Below are 12,282 nucleotides of genomic sequence, written 5' to 3'. Positions count from 1 at the left end.
TACTTAGCTAGCTATAGAATAGTATACTAAGACTTATTAGCTAGCCTTTATAAGAACCTCCTAAACTACGCTACGCTAGAATTATATTAATCTTATTTTCCTTATAGTTATATTTTTACTTAATTTAGTAAATAATATAATAAATAACTAAAATAAATACTTTAGTAAGTTTAGCCTACTTTTTAGAAGTAAACCTCTCTAGTAGGTCAATATCTTACGTAAGAGCTAAGCCTTTTAAAGTAATATTATGATTAAATTCTTACTTAATTAACTGTATAGTTAGCTATAACGTGGTTCACAAGTAAGTCGCTAACCCAAGCAAGTCGCTAACGCCCCACTAGCCTATTAATTTCATCACTATAACGCGTGATGTCTTAACAGCGCAACTGTCTATTTATATATTCTAAATTTAATCTTTAACTTGCTTTTTTTAACGTTTAGTTGCAATATATTCAAAGTATAAACTATGCTACTACTATCTATAATGTCCTACAAAGAACTCTATTTAATTAACGCGCTAGAAAGTGCCCTTAACGCAACTATAAACTAAAATTAAAGCGTCTAGATAAGCTAGAAGAGAAGGCTATATTTAAGCGTATTCTGAAAGAGTCTATATAAGAATTTGCGCCTATAAAGCTTAACGTTTAAGTAATAGCTAATAAACTATTACAAAAGCGTAGTAGCAACCTTATAAATAAGAACTAAGTTAATAACTTCATTAAGTAGACTTCTAAGCTTTATACGCGCTAGAGCTGTCCCTATAATTACTAGTAAGCTACCTACAGGAATCTAGTAGCTATTTAGCGCTAGTTTAACTTAGTTTAAGTAATAAGGTAGAAGTAGGGTATTATAAACAGTAATATCTATAACTTTAATAAGACTAGCTTTATAATAGGCAAGATTTCATTATAGTTAAGTATTATAGCATGAAAAAGATATAGAAAAAAGAAGTAAATATAGCTAAGTAACTATAAGTAGGTTACTATAATCTAAGGCGTAGGCGCGTTAGGTTACTAAATACTACTCTTTATTATCTTTATAAGTAAGGTGCTTGTTAAAGTCTAGTTTAAAAATTTGCTTACTAGCTAGGTTCTTAAAGTTAGTCTTAATAGCTAGATAAATAATTAGCTTAGTTTTGCTTCCTTAGAGCACTTTAATACTTATATAATGAGCTCTACTATAAGTAGGTATCAACTACTTTTTATTAATAGCTATAAGAGCTACTACTCTCTTAATTTCTAAGATCTTTATAAGAAGAAGAATATTATACTTCTCTATCTACTTACGCACTTGTCTTAAACATTATAGCCTCTTAACGTTTCCTACTTTTTGCTATTAAAGCGTAAGTATAGTAACGCTATTTTAGGCTTAGCATATAACTACACCTACTATATTAGTAAAGAGACCTTCCTACTAGCTTTTAAGACTGCTTTTAAGTAGTCTATTACAAAGGAGAATATCTAAGCTAGCTTTAGAGGCGCTAGTCTAGTCCTACATAACTTATAGGCTATGCTATTTAAGCTTAATATAGTAGTGTAGACACTTGTATAATTACTATAATAAGTAGCCGCCTAGTAGGCGTAAACATTACGTAACGCGCGCAAAGTTAAGTCTTAAATTAGTCTTATTTAAAAGAGCGTAAGAAAATGCTATAAGTCTTCTACTAAGTTACTTAATAAGTAGATTGCATAGCTAAGTAAGAGGGCCTAGCAAATAGTATATAAAATAACGCTTATAATAGAGGCAATAAGTACGCTTTAAGTAGCTTTTAATAAGTTAAATAAGTATAAAAGCTATAAGTAGCAATATGTACAAATAGAAGAGACTCTTACTATAGGCAAAGTATAAGAAGTATTAGCTAAATAAGTAGGTAGTAGTTATAGTAATAGTAAGAGTGCGTTAAAGAGGGTGTAAAGAGAGCAATAGTGCAGGCGTTATAAGTAGACTAGATCTAACGCTTATACTTAAGTAGTTAAGATAGATAGTATAAGTAATAGTAGTAATTATAATAATGAATTTAGTATATTATAATAGTTTATTAACTATAATAAAAAAGTATAAGAACGTGTTAATGTGGATGTAGTAGTAGGGCGTTAGCAGCTTGCTTAGGTTAGTGACTTACTTGTGAGCCACGTTAATAAAAATCTATAATATTATAAAAGTTAAATAAAGTAGTAGTAGTTATAGTAGTTGTAGTAGTCGTAGTAGTAGCAGTAGTAGTAGCAGTAGTAGTAGTAGTGGTGATAGTAGAAGTAGTAGGAGTAGTAGTAGTTGTAGTAGTAGTTGTAGTAGTAGTAGTAGTAGTAGTAGTAGTAGTAGTAGTAGTAGTAGTAGTAGTAGAGTAGTAGTAGAGTAGTACGCAGGTAGTTTTATTTAAGGTAAAGGTAGAATGCTATTTTTAGTAGAAGCGTTACGCTATAGGCGCTAGCGCGGCGCTAGCGCCCTATAAGCCTAGCTACTACTTACGTCATATCTTATAACGCGTATATCTTTATTAATAAAAGTTAGAAACTTATTATATAGGTATTAGAAGAAAGCTTATACGCTCTACTCTATAGCTATAGAGTATTATAGTTTTTTATTATAAAGATATTAAGATGTCTATAGAGTAATTAGGCTACACTAGCACTACGCTAGCCTAAGAAGGCTACCTAGCAAGCAAATAACTAATTACTTCTAGAATCGCCTATATAAAACTACTATTACTACTTTTACTACTACTACTACTACTACTACTACTACTACTACTACTACTACTACTACTACTGCTACTACTACTACTGCTACTACTACTACTACTACTACTACTACTACTACTACTACTACTACTACTGCTACTGCTACTATACTTATAGTTCTTTATTATATACTATAGCCCACACTTAGTGAATAGCAAAAAGGTTTACTAGAGGTAAATAGCCGCGTAAGAATTTAGCGGGAAAGGTAGCGCGTAAGAGTGCTACTAAGACTACTTATACTACTAAAAAGCGCTTATTTAAGCCCAGTAGTAAGTTTATTATAGGCTTTTATTACGTATAATAAATAATTACTTATAGCTATTACGCTTAAGACAATTAAAAGGCTATAAAAAGAGTAGGACCTATTAATTTCAAGAAAAAGATTTAAAAATCTTATTTATAAGATTACTTGAAATTAGTAGAGTAGTTTGTATTATTATGCTAGAGTAGATAGTTCTATAGAGTAGCGCTAGACCTATAATGCTCTTAAAGCCTTATAAAAGGCAGCTAAGGCCTACTTAATTACCTACTTTAAAGGTGTGTTTATTTATTACTAATAACTATTTATTATAGCTACCAACGTTATATACTACTTGCTGAACGCTATATATATAAAGAGGGTTTTAATTATATAGAAAGACTCTTAGCTATTTAAGCGCTATAGTAAGAAGTATTTTATATACGGCTAGTAGTAGTAATAAAGAAGTAGAATCTTAGTAGATTATACTGATATAATAGTACATAGAACTTCATTCTATAATAATAATATTAATATTAAAGCTTAGTATGGAGTAGTAGTAGGCGTAAGAGAACGTAATCAATATCTATAATAAAATAAGACCTTAACTTAGCATAACCTAATAGTCATATACTTAACTCTACTTTTACTTAGGTCTTAGCTAACTTAACTCTACCTCTACCTAAGTCTTAGCTAACTTAACTCTACTTCTACTTAGGTTTTAGTAACTCTACCTTTACTTATACTAAAGAACTTTAGCGTAAGTAAGAGTGGAGGTAGAGCTAGGTATTATATAAGCTAACTCTACCTCTACCCTACCCCTACCTATTCGCCAGTCTATGTATTATATAGTTATACTTATTTAAACTAATAAAATTAAGTAAAAAAAAGTTGTATTTATTTATCTTGTATATATATCGTTAAGAATAAGCGCATCTAGTAACTTTTAAAATTTTTAAGATAGCGTAAGTGGATAAAAAAAAAGTACGTGATATAGATTTCTATATTAATTCTTTACCTAGTAATATATTAGAGTATATTAATTTTTCTACTAATAAGTAGTAAGTTATTAGCATAAGTATTTAAGCTATTAAAATAATACGTATAGACTATTTTTAAGTCTATATATACTAAAAATAATAAAATTCTTATAATACTAAAACAATCTAGTAATTAAAACTTACTAAAACTAATACTTTCCCTACTTCAACTTCTTTAAAAGTAACCTAGTTTTTATATTAAAACTTAGTTCTTAATAGCAGTATACTATAAATTAGTTTTTAATATTCTATCATGTTATCTAGATAATAAAGAACTTAGCGCGCACTATCTATAGCGTATAGTTTAGACCTTATAATACTACCTAAATCTCTTTTAACCTTTTCTTTACCAACGCTGTATAGGTTACTCTTTAGTACTAAGTAAATATAAATTTCTCTTTAACTAGTAAGTAATTATCAGTAAAGCTCTTCTAATCTTTTTATAATTTAACTTTCTACTAACCCTTTAGTTATATAGAGTCTTCTATAAGCAACTAAAATTCTATTTTATAATTCATCTTTCATAATAATACACTCTACTATGATCTTAGTTTTACTACCTTTTTACTTAGGCGTAGTAAGCCTTATTATTTATAATATATTATAACTTAAATTACTAGCTTGCTATATTTATTATATTAATTATATATAATACTATAATCTTTAGCCTACTTATTAACTATATTGAAAGCTTTATTATAGCTATTATATAGAACTTCTAGTAGTAGTAAGTGCTTATAGTTAATAAATAAGGCCTTCTATAAACTATTAATATTATACTCTATAATACTATAAAGCTTACTATAATTGTATTAGCATAGCGTATGCTTAGTACTTTACTTATAGTATAAAGGCTTAAGCTATATAGCTTCATAAGCTATAGCTTTATAAGCTATAGCTTTATAAGCTATAACCTTATAGAAAGTAGCTTTATAGAGAGTAGCTTTATGAAGAGTAGCTTTATAGGCAAAAGCATTACTTAATAACTTTAGTTCTTACTTAGAATTAGTATAGCCCTCCTAAACTAACCTATTTTTATTAAACTTAAACTTAATTATATAGTAAATTAGCTACTAAGTAGTTTTACTGAATAAAATAGTATTATAGGTAGTAAGTAATACAATAAAAAGTAAAATTAATAGGATTTTTAGTATATTTCAATGATTTCTACGCGTTATATAGTATAAATTGAGATAGCTTAGAGGCTGCCTAGCTTACCTTAAACATAATACTAGCGCTCTATACTGGATAAATATTATTCAGCTACTTAGTAAGTTATGAAAAAAAAGCTAAGTTATTTAATTATAGTGCTAACTCTATAGAGTTTAGATGCTGCGCCCCTAATGCAGACCCTAGCTTCAAGGTGGGTGAGATAGCTATTGGTGGTGGGTTGTTTAACCATTGCCCATGCTAAGGGAGGGAGGGAGGTAAGATTTCGGCAGTGCCGTCAGCGCCAAACCATGGGACCCGCGAAAAAAAAACCACAAAAAGAGAAAGGGTTTACCGCTACCCTGGTGCTTGGTTGGTGTGTTACCGTGCCACACACACACACTCACACGCATGCGATCTTTCTTTCTCTCTTTCTCTTACTCTCTCTCCCACACACACACACACACACTCTCTCTCTCTCTCTCTCTCACCGCGCGCACGAGAGACATTCCAGAAACCTCGATGGCATCTTGTGTGTTTGAATCGCCGTCGCCCGTTGTTGTCGTTGTCGTTTATCGCGCCGTTGTCATCGTTGCTCTTCAATGGCAGCAGCTGGAACGGTGATTGCGCCGCCCTATGTCATTACCGCGACGGACAAGCGCGGGCTGATAGTCGTAACCGGAGTCTCCGTGCTGGCCTTTGTGTGGTCGTGCTCGCTGATCCGGCTGTGGCTGCGATGGCAATTGAAGCAGTGGAGATGGGATGGTGAGTTTTTTTCTTTTTTCTTTTTTCTTTTTATCTAATCTTTTCTTTCTTTTAATTGCTTCGCCTTGCTGAGCAAAATGTCGCGCATATCCAGACTGGTGGCTGTCAGCCGCAACGGTGCTCGACACGGTCCAGACAGGCCTTGTCTTGCACCTGGTCACGCTGGGCTTGGGCGCCTCCCAAGCCGACTTGTCGCTGGCCCAACGCGAGCGCCTGGGAAAAGTAAGTTTTTGAGCAATTCCAAAAATCAGATATTTATCAATCTGCTGTATACCGGTAAAGACATGATACCCACAAATTCCCTTCCTTTGGCGTGGGATCCGCACTAGGGTCTACTGATCGGATGCTTGGTTCCTAGGCCATGCATGGCCATACCTACTGTAACTCTTTTCCCCTCCAAAAAACGTCCAAGTACTTACTTTACATACGGGGAACAAACACATCTGACAATGTGTAGGAAGGCTTCGCAACACAAATCCTGTACATCTTCGTCCTCTTAACCTCGAAGCTGTCAGTGCTATTTCTGCACCTGCGCCTATCACCAGGAGGCTGGCACCGCCTCGCCATCTGGTTCATCCTCGTGGTATCCTGCATCTGGGCCGTCCTCTCCGTCGTGCTCGTGGCAGTCCCGTGTAATCCGCTCCAAGCCGTGACTCGGCCTCCGCATTGTAGTAACAGGGTTTGTATTCTCGATTCCTTGGGGTTTGCGCGTGGAGAAAAAAAAGAAAAGAAAAGTAGTAGTTATTTGTTGTTGTGAGGGGAGAAACCAAAGCTGACTTTTGTGTGTGTGTTTTTGCGCGCAGTGGCCCAAATGGCTGGCTATCAGCATCCTCGATATCGTCACCGAGTTTCTCATCTTCACCACGGCTATCCAGCTGGTACACTGCCTCAACATGCGGCGGTCGGCCAAGGTGCTGGTCATTGTTGCGTTTAGCGCGCGGCTGCCCGTCATTGTGCTGGCGAGCGTGCGCCTGCACTATCTGCACCAGCGCTTCCACGGCTCGTATACGTTTGAGTACCTCGTTGCCACGCAGTGGCAGATGGGCTATGCCATCATGAGCTGCACCATCACCGGCATGGGCCCGCTGCTACGCCCGTTTGAGAATGAATATGTGTCGAGCACCAAGGAACAGGGCCAGAGCAGTGACCAGCACGTCATGACACGGGACTCGGTCAGCTCCAGTGGCAGCTCGGTTCTGCCTCCTCGCCGCATGCCCAGGACCGCGCCAGATAATGTTTCCGAGTTTTACTTGATGGACAACTTGCCCCCGCGAAATACTACCAAGCGCACAAAGGCCCATCACCGCCGCTCTGCTTCTCTGGACCCAAGTCGATTGGCAACTTCGTCGTCTCCACCGCCAGCCACCATGACGGCAGATGAAAACTTCTGCCCTGCACACCTGTATCGCAGCCACGAAGCAGAGGTTTGGGTGGGAGAACGGTCTATGAGCTTTTGCCAGGACGAGTCACAGCCTGGCGCTGGGCCCAGTGGCAAAGGGGGAGCCAACTTGGTCATTGGCAAGAAGAGAGAGTTCAAGGTCGAGATTGATCGAGCCAGCCGCTATGCCGACAACGTGTTTGAAGCATGACTGCAACGCCCCCAAACGAATCATAACTACACTTGGCAGGCCATGCATGACGCCTGCTGCTCACAACCACAACCACAACCCCTATACATTGTAATGCCTAGTCTGGTTCCAAACAATCACAGCCTAGAACAAATTCCACTACACTTCACGCGAGCGCCATGTGCACGTCTTGGACAAAACTCCTTATTCCTATGCGCGACCCTATTATACAGCAAGCAAAACGAGCAATCCATGATTATAGTAGCGTCCCCCCTGCCCCGCTCGCCCAAATGGTCGCGTTGATATCATGGGTAACACTGCTTTTCCAATTGCTTCATGCCCTCTATAGCTCTGCCTCTGTCCGCACACAGTCAATGGAAAACGGACACGGTGGATGGCTATCGAGTGAGAAAATGGTCGAGGCAGCTGCCTCAAGTCGGGGAATAGATAAGGTGAAAGAAAATGGCGGCAAAGTGAAGTAGCCTATGCGGAGAAGCGGCGCATGACCTTGGCAATGACTGCTGACTGTCAGATATGGTCGTGGCAAAACATATACAAGACTGCGTACCGTGAAGAGCAACAACGCTGAAGATGAAGACAACAGACAGCGTCATGACCACGACAGGGTCGACCTTGAGTCCGGGCGACTCGTCAGTGTACAGCCTCAGCATAGTGCTTGAACTGCCACCGGCGCCTGCTGCCCTTGTGCTGCTGGGTCGCTGGTTGGCCGTCTTCTCGGCGCGGTCGGCGGCTGCCTTCCTTCGCATCACCGTCGCGGGACCACCGGGGGGCTTTGGCGAAGCAGGACGGGCCGTTGTCGAGGCTGAAGAGGCCCCGTTGGGCGAGTTGGCGCGTAGAGCAGACTGTGAGCCCGGTTAGCGAGCAGCTTTTGAGGGGGGGGGTTGCGCTGAGATTGGACGGATTGCGGCCATGTAAAAGGCCCTCCAGAAGCCACTGGTTGCGCACAAATAGCCATTGACGGGCAAAGGACCATCTATGGGTTGGCAGCAAAGGCGGACAGCACGACAGCACGACTGTCCGTCGCTTGCAACAGCCCCATGGACGTCTGGGTCTTGTCGCATGCTCCTGTGTTGCGAGCAACGCATGTGCCTTTCGTGTCCAATGGCTTCCGGTTGCGCTCGAGAACGGTGAAACTGACCATGATGGGTGACTTGGACGGTGACCGGTGCGAGATGAAGAAGAGGTGGGTGATGAGACGTGTCGTGAAAGCTGCTGGCAACGAGTCCCTCGACAGAAGCCAAAGGCCACGATTCTGGAGCTGGGGTTGCCGCGGCGCGCTAACCCTGATCTCGCTTCAAACTACGCTAGCAAGGGGTCACGTGCTAGTCTAATTCTCTCCTGCTCCTGCTCCTACCCGTAGCAGTCATGGCCCCCGAACAGGCCCTGGTCGGGAATACCAGCATTATCATCATTAATCTTCTAGCTTAAACGCTGCCCAAGCGGCCAAGTGCACTAGCAGCCCTGATCCAAACAAAAAAAAACACATGTCATCCCAAGCCACTTTTTTCCCATTAGACAGTTCCGTTAGATGTACCAGCCCTCATAGCATCCCAAGATCATCTGGGCAGTAACCATGCCCGTCGTCGGTTGGTGCAGATGCTCTTGACCCGCATCGAAAAGCTAGCGACCAATAACTGCAAAACATGCACAAGCAAACTCCTGCAAAGCCCCCCCCCCCTCCCTCCAATGACCCAACCCATGCCCCGCCCCTTGACCCTGCCGACAAAAACACCAGTGTACCCGCTCGCAAAAAGGTATCTAATTCTCAGCAAGACCCAGACCAAGCGGCCAGGCCATGCTGGTCGTGCACCTTGAAAGCACCGGAAAGATTCGCCCCAACCCACCCATTGAACTGCTCCGCCTATGGTAGTTGTTTAAAAAGACCGACACGGTATGCCTAGGACACCTGAAATGCAGTAACTCCGGATGTGCATCATATCTCGCCAAAACAAAACTCCGTTTTCTAGCCCCAGACCGACGCCTGCACGCCCTGCGTGGGGGTGTTGCTCCAGGGCCCATTGTTCCAAATACCAACGCCCTTGTCAGTAACGGTTGAAGAAGGATTCATTGAAGCAGAAGAGGCCGTGGCCATGTTGTTCTGCTCGCTCGCATTGTACGAGTTGTAGCCCAGCGGCGAGGGCAGCGGCGAGTTGGCACGCTTGCCCATGGCAGCACCGCCCGGCTGGTGCAGGTTCTGGTTCTGGGGCCGGGTGCCAATGGGGGCGACGCCCGATCCGTTGGACTTGTGTCCTGGGACGGGTGGAGAGCCACCAGGCGACGAGGTCGAGGTGCGGCTAGCCTGTTGGGCGTCGAACAGGTTAAAGGCCGGGGCCTGAGTCGTCGACGGCGAAGAGGTGCTATTGGCACGAGCATCCTGGGCGGTGCTAGCGGCATCCTTGTCCCGCGGGGGCATCTGGACGGCACCTTCGCCCGCTCCGCTCTGGGGCTGCATGCCAAAGGGGTCAAAGGCGAGGGGCGAGGGGCCGCGGCCGGCGCCCGACGTCTGAACGCGAACGTCCTGGCTCGAGGTGGGGTTGTTGTTGCTATTGTTGTTGCTGTACAGTGTGGAGGTTTCGCCATACAAAGCACGGTGCTGGCGGGCGATGAGTTCGCGGCGCTCGTCTTCATTCATGGCATTGGGGCTCATGGAGCGATCCGACTTGGAGCCTGAGCCCGAAACGTCTGTATTACCCTAAGTCAACCAGCTGTCCTTGCTTCTATTGTTGCCCAGATTCCGAGTCCTTACTTCTGTGGTATTGCTGCTCCTGGTGATAGTTGCGCAGCTCTCGCTCTCGCTGCGCAGCCATCCGTCGCTTTGCCTGTGCCATCTGGTCTGCATCGTTGGGTCTGGGCGCATAGCGCTGGTTCTGGTAGAAGCCCTGCACGTTGGAGGCCGAGTGTGAGCGGGAGCCGTCGTACTCGCTGATGGAGTGATGGCGCTGAGGGCCGCCCATGCGCTGCTGGTCTGGGTGGGGGGTGTCAGTGTGCATGGTTAGTCATGGAGCGTGGGTGAGTGCATACCGAAGTCGGGGTATGGGCGAGGGCCGCCGCCCATCATGGGCATGGACTCGCGGCGGGCAGCGGCCATGGGCGTAGGAGGGAATCCAGGGCCAAACGGCTTCCCGCTCTTGGCAAGGTTTTCGATGGCGCGGTCGACTTCTGTTGGTGGTGTTAGCGCAGGAAGTCCATGTGTGCGCAAGTGTTGTTGCGGAAGTGCGTTGCGGAAGTGCGTTGCGGAGGTGTGTTGACCAGGTGCCATGTTCTGTCACGACCAAGTCTGTCGCATCGGGTGTGCCGAACATGACACTAACAGATAGCCATGTGCCGCCGCGGAAAAAAAAAGACAGGGAGAAAGAAATAATAGAGACGGAGCGGACAACGTACCCTCAAGCTGGGAAGCGTAGGCATTAGCAACTTCGCTGTTGACGGTGGAGCTGGTGCCTGTATGGGTGTGAATGGGTGCAAGGTGGATGGTTGCGGGCGGTCTGGCGTGGTACCTGAACGCGAAGGGGGTGGGGGCTGCTCCCACGAGGGCTGTCGGCCAGGAGCTGGTGCGCTCCACGACGCGTCGTTGTAGTAGGACATGTTTGTGCAAGTGTGGATTATGCCGACTCGAGGTGGGTGAGCAGCGGCCTTGGGTGGCAGTGGCAGTGGCAGTGGCGGCAGTGGTGGTGGTAGTAGTAGTAGTAGTAGTAGTAGTAGTAGTAGTAGTAGTAGTAGTAGTAGTAGTAGTAGTAGCAGTAGTAGTGGTGGTGGTGGTGGTGATGGTGGGAGACTAAGTTATTTCTGCGGCCAGGGCAAATGATCAGCACACGACTTTTGCTAGCAAAAATGCAGGCAATGATCAATTGTTGGTAGAGGGCAGGCGGCAGGTGGGCGGGCGGGCGGAGGCGATTGCTGGCTCTGGCGGGCGAGAGGGCGGGAAATTCGAGCCCTCGGGGCGGGCAGCGGAAAATTTTGGTCGAGGGCAGAAATGTCTTGTCTTGGGGGCTGCGAGGGGGGGAGGGGGTGGGGAGATGGCGCGTACCGAGAAGAGGCCAGCGCGCGTACTTGACCTTGACGGCGCAAAAGGAGCGACGGCTGTCCACTAAGCTGGAGAGGAGTGAGGGCACAGTGAAGTCACCGAGGGGAGGACAGCTGAGGGAGCGAGCTTGGGGGTAGGGGTTAGGGAAGGGCTCGGGAGATATCGCGGGCATGTGGGTGAGGATTATGTCGAAAGGGGACTGCTGGGGGGGGGGGACGGTGGACAGGTCGCGCTAAGCAGGCCGAGCAACGACCTATCCACTTAATTATTCATCTCCGCGTCGACGACACGGGCCTCTTGCGCAGCTGCAGGCAATCAGTAGGACTAGCAGTTGTTAGGCGTCTGGAGCATGCCGGGGCGTGGGTGGCATTTTGCGGCCAACGGGGTGGGCGAGGGAGCGAGGGGGGCGGATGGGGAGACGACGGCTGGGCCAGCATCCGGTGGGCGGAGGGCGAGGGCAAGGGCGAGGGCGGTCGAGGCATGGGACAGATGACGTGCGGGATATGCAGCGCAGCGAGAGAGGGCGAGAGAGGGCGGTTAGCGAACCGTTGGTGGGCGGGCGTCGGCTATTCTCACGGGCGCGGGCGGTGGGCGAGGGGCGCGGGGCTGTGTGTAGTCTGCTTGTATGTATATGTATTCTGCTATGTATGCGAGTGTGTATGTGTATATATCTATTGTATGTATGTATGTATATATATATATATATATATATATATATATATATATATATATATATATA

General features: G+C 44.3%; 3 protein-coding genes across 3 annotated transcripts; 1 reads left to right on the top strand and 2 right to left on the bottom strand.

Annotated features, from left to right (window-relative positions):
* Positions 1-5,767: 5,767 nt before the first annotated feature.
* Positions 5,768-7,519, top strand: SETTUDRAFT_94847 (uncharacterized protein; the record flags this gene model as incomplete). The annotated part of the gene is made up of 4 exons (XM_008030775.1): positions 5,768-5,930; positions 6,025-6,152; positions 6,388-6,609; positions 6,734-7,519. The coding sequence occupies 4 exons, from the start codon at positions 5,768-5,770 to the stop codon at positions 7,517-7,519; spliced, it is 1,299 nt and encodes a 432-aa protein (XP_008028966.1).
* Positions 7,520-7,981: 462 nt separating this feature from the next.
* Positions 7,982-8,265, bottom strand: SETTUDRAFT_94196 (uncharacterized protein; the record flags this gene model as incomplete). The annotated part of the gene is made up of 2 exons (XM_008030774.1): positions 7,982-8,019; positions 8,067-8,265. The coding sequence occupies 2 exons, from the start codon at positions 8,263-8,265 to the stop codon at positions 7,982-7,984; spliced, it is 237 nt and encodes a 78-aa protein (XP_008028965.1).
* An 838-nt stretch (positions 8,266-9,103) lies between these two features.
* Positions 9,104-11,211, bottom strand: SETTUDRAFT_164615 (uncharacterized protein). Its single transcript, XM_008030773.1, has 5 exons — positions 11,017-11,211; positions 10,904-10,960; positions 10,541-10,678; positions 10,266-10,484; positions 9,104-10,201 (listed from the first exon to the last, which is right to left on the bottom strand). Exons 1-5 carry the CDS (start codon positions 11,102-11,104, stop codon positions 9,483-9,485), a joined length of 1,221 nt encoding a protein of 406 aa, XP_008028964.1. The 5' UTR covers positions 11,105-11,211; the 3' UTR covers positions 9,104-9,482.
* Between the last annotated feature and the right edge of the window lie 1,071 nt (positions 11,212-12,282).

Source organism: Exserohilum turcica, assembly GCF_000359705.1.
Source record: "Exserohilum turcica Et28A unplaced genomic scaffold SETTUscaffold_5, whole genome shotgun sequence".
In the NCBI taxonomy this organism is placed as follows: Eukaryota; Fungi; Ascomycota; class Dothideomycetes; order Pleosporales; family Pleosporaceae; genus Exserohilum; species Exserohilum turcicum.
Note: the sequence above shows the minus strand (reverse complement) of the source record. Positions and strands in the feature narration are given on the sequence as shown.

Bases quoted from the DNA above. Each gene is read 5' to 3' on its own strand.
- SETTUDRAFT_164615 (XM_008030773.1), bottom strand. From the start codon at position 11,104: ATGTCCTACTACAACGACGCGTCGTGGAGCGCACCAGCTCCTGGCCGA. The intron at 10,961-11,016 runs GTACCACGCCAG...ACACCCATACAG, and splicing joins CCCACCCCCTTCGCGTTCAG to GCACCAGCTCCACCGTCAAC. The intron at 10,679-10,903 runs GTACGTTGTCCG...CACCACCAACAG, and splicing joins CTACGCTTCCCAGCTTGAGG to AAGTCGACCGCGCCATCGAA.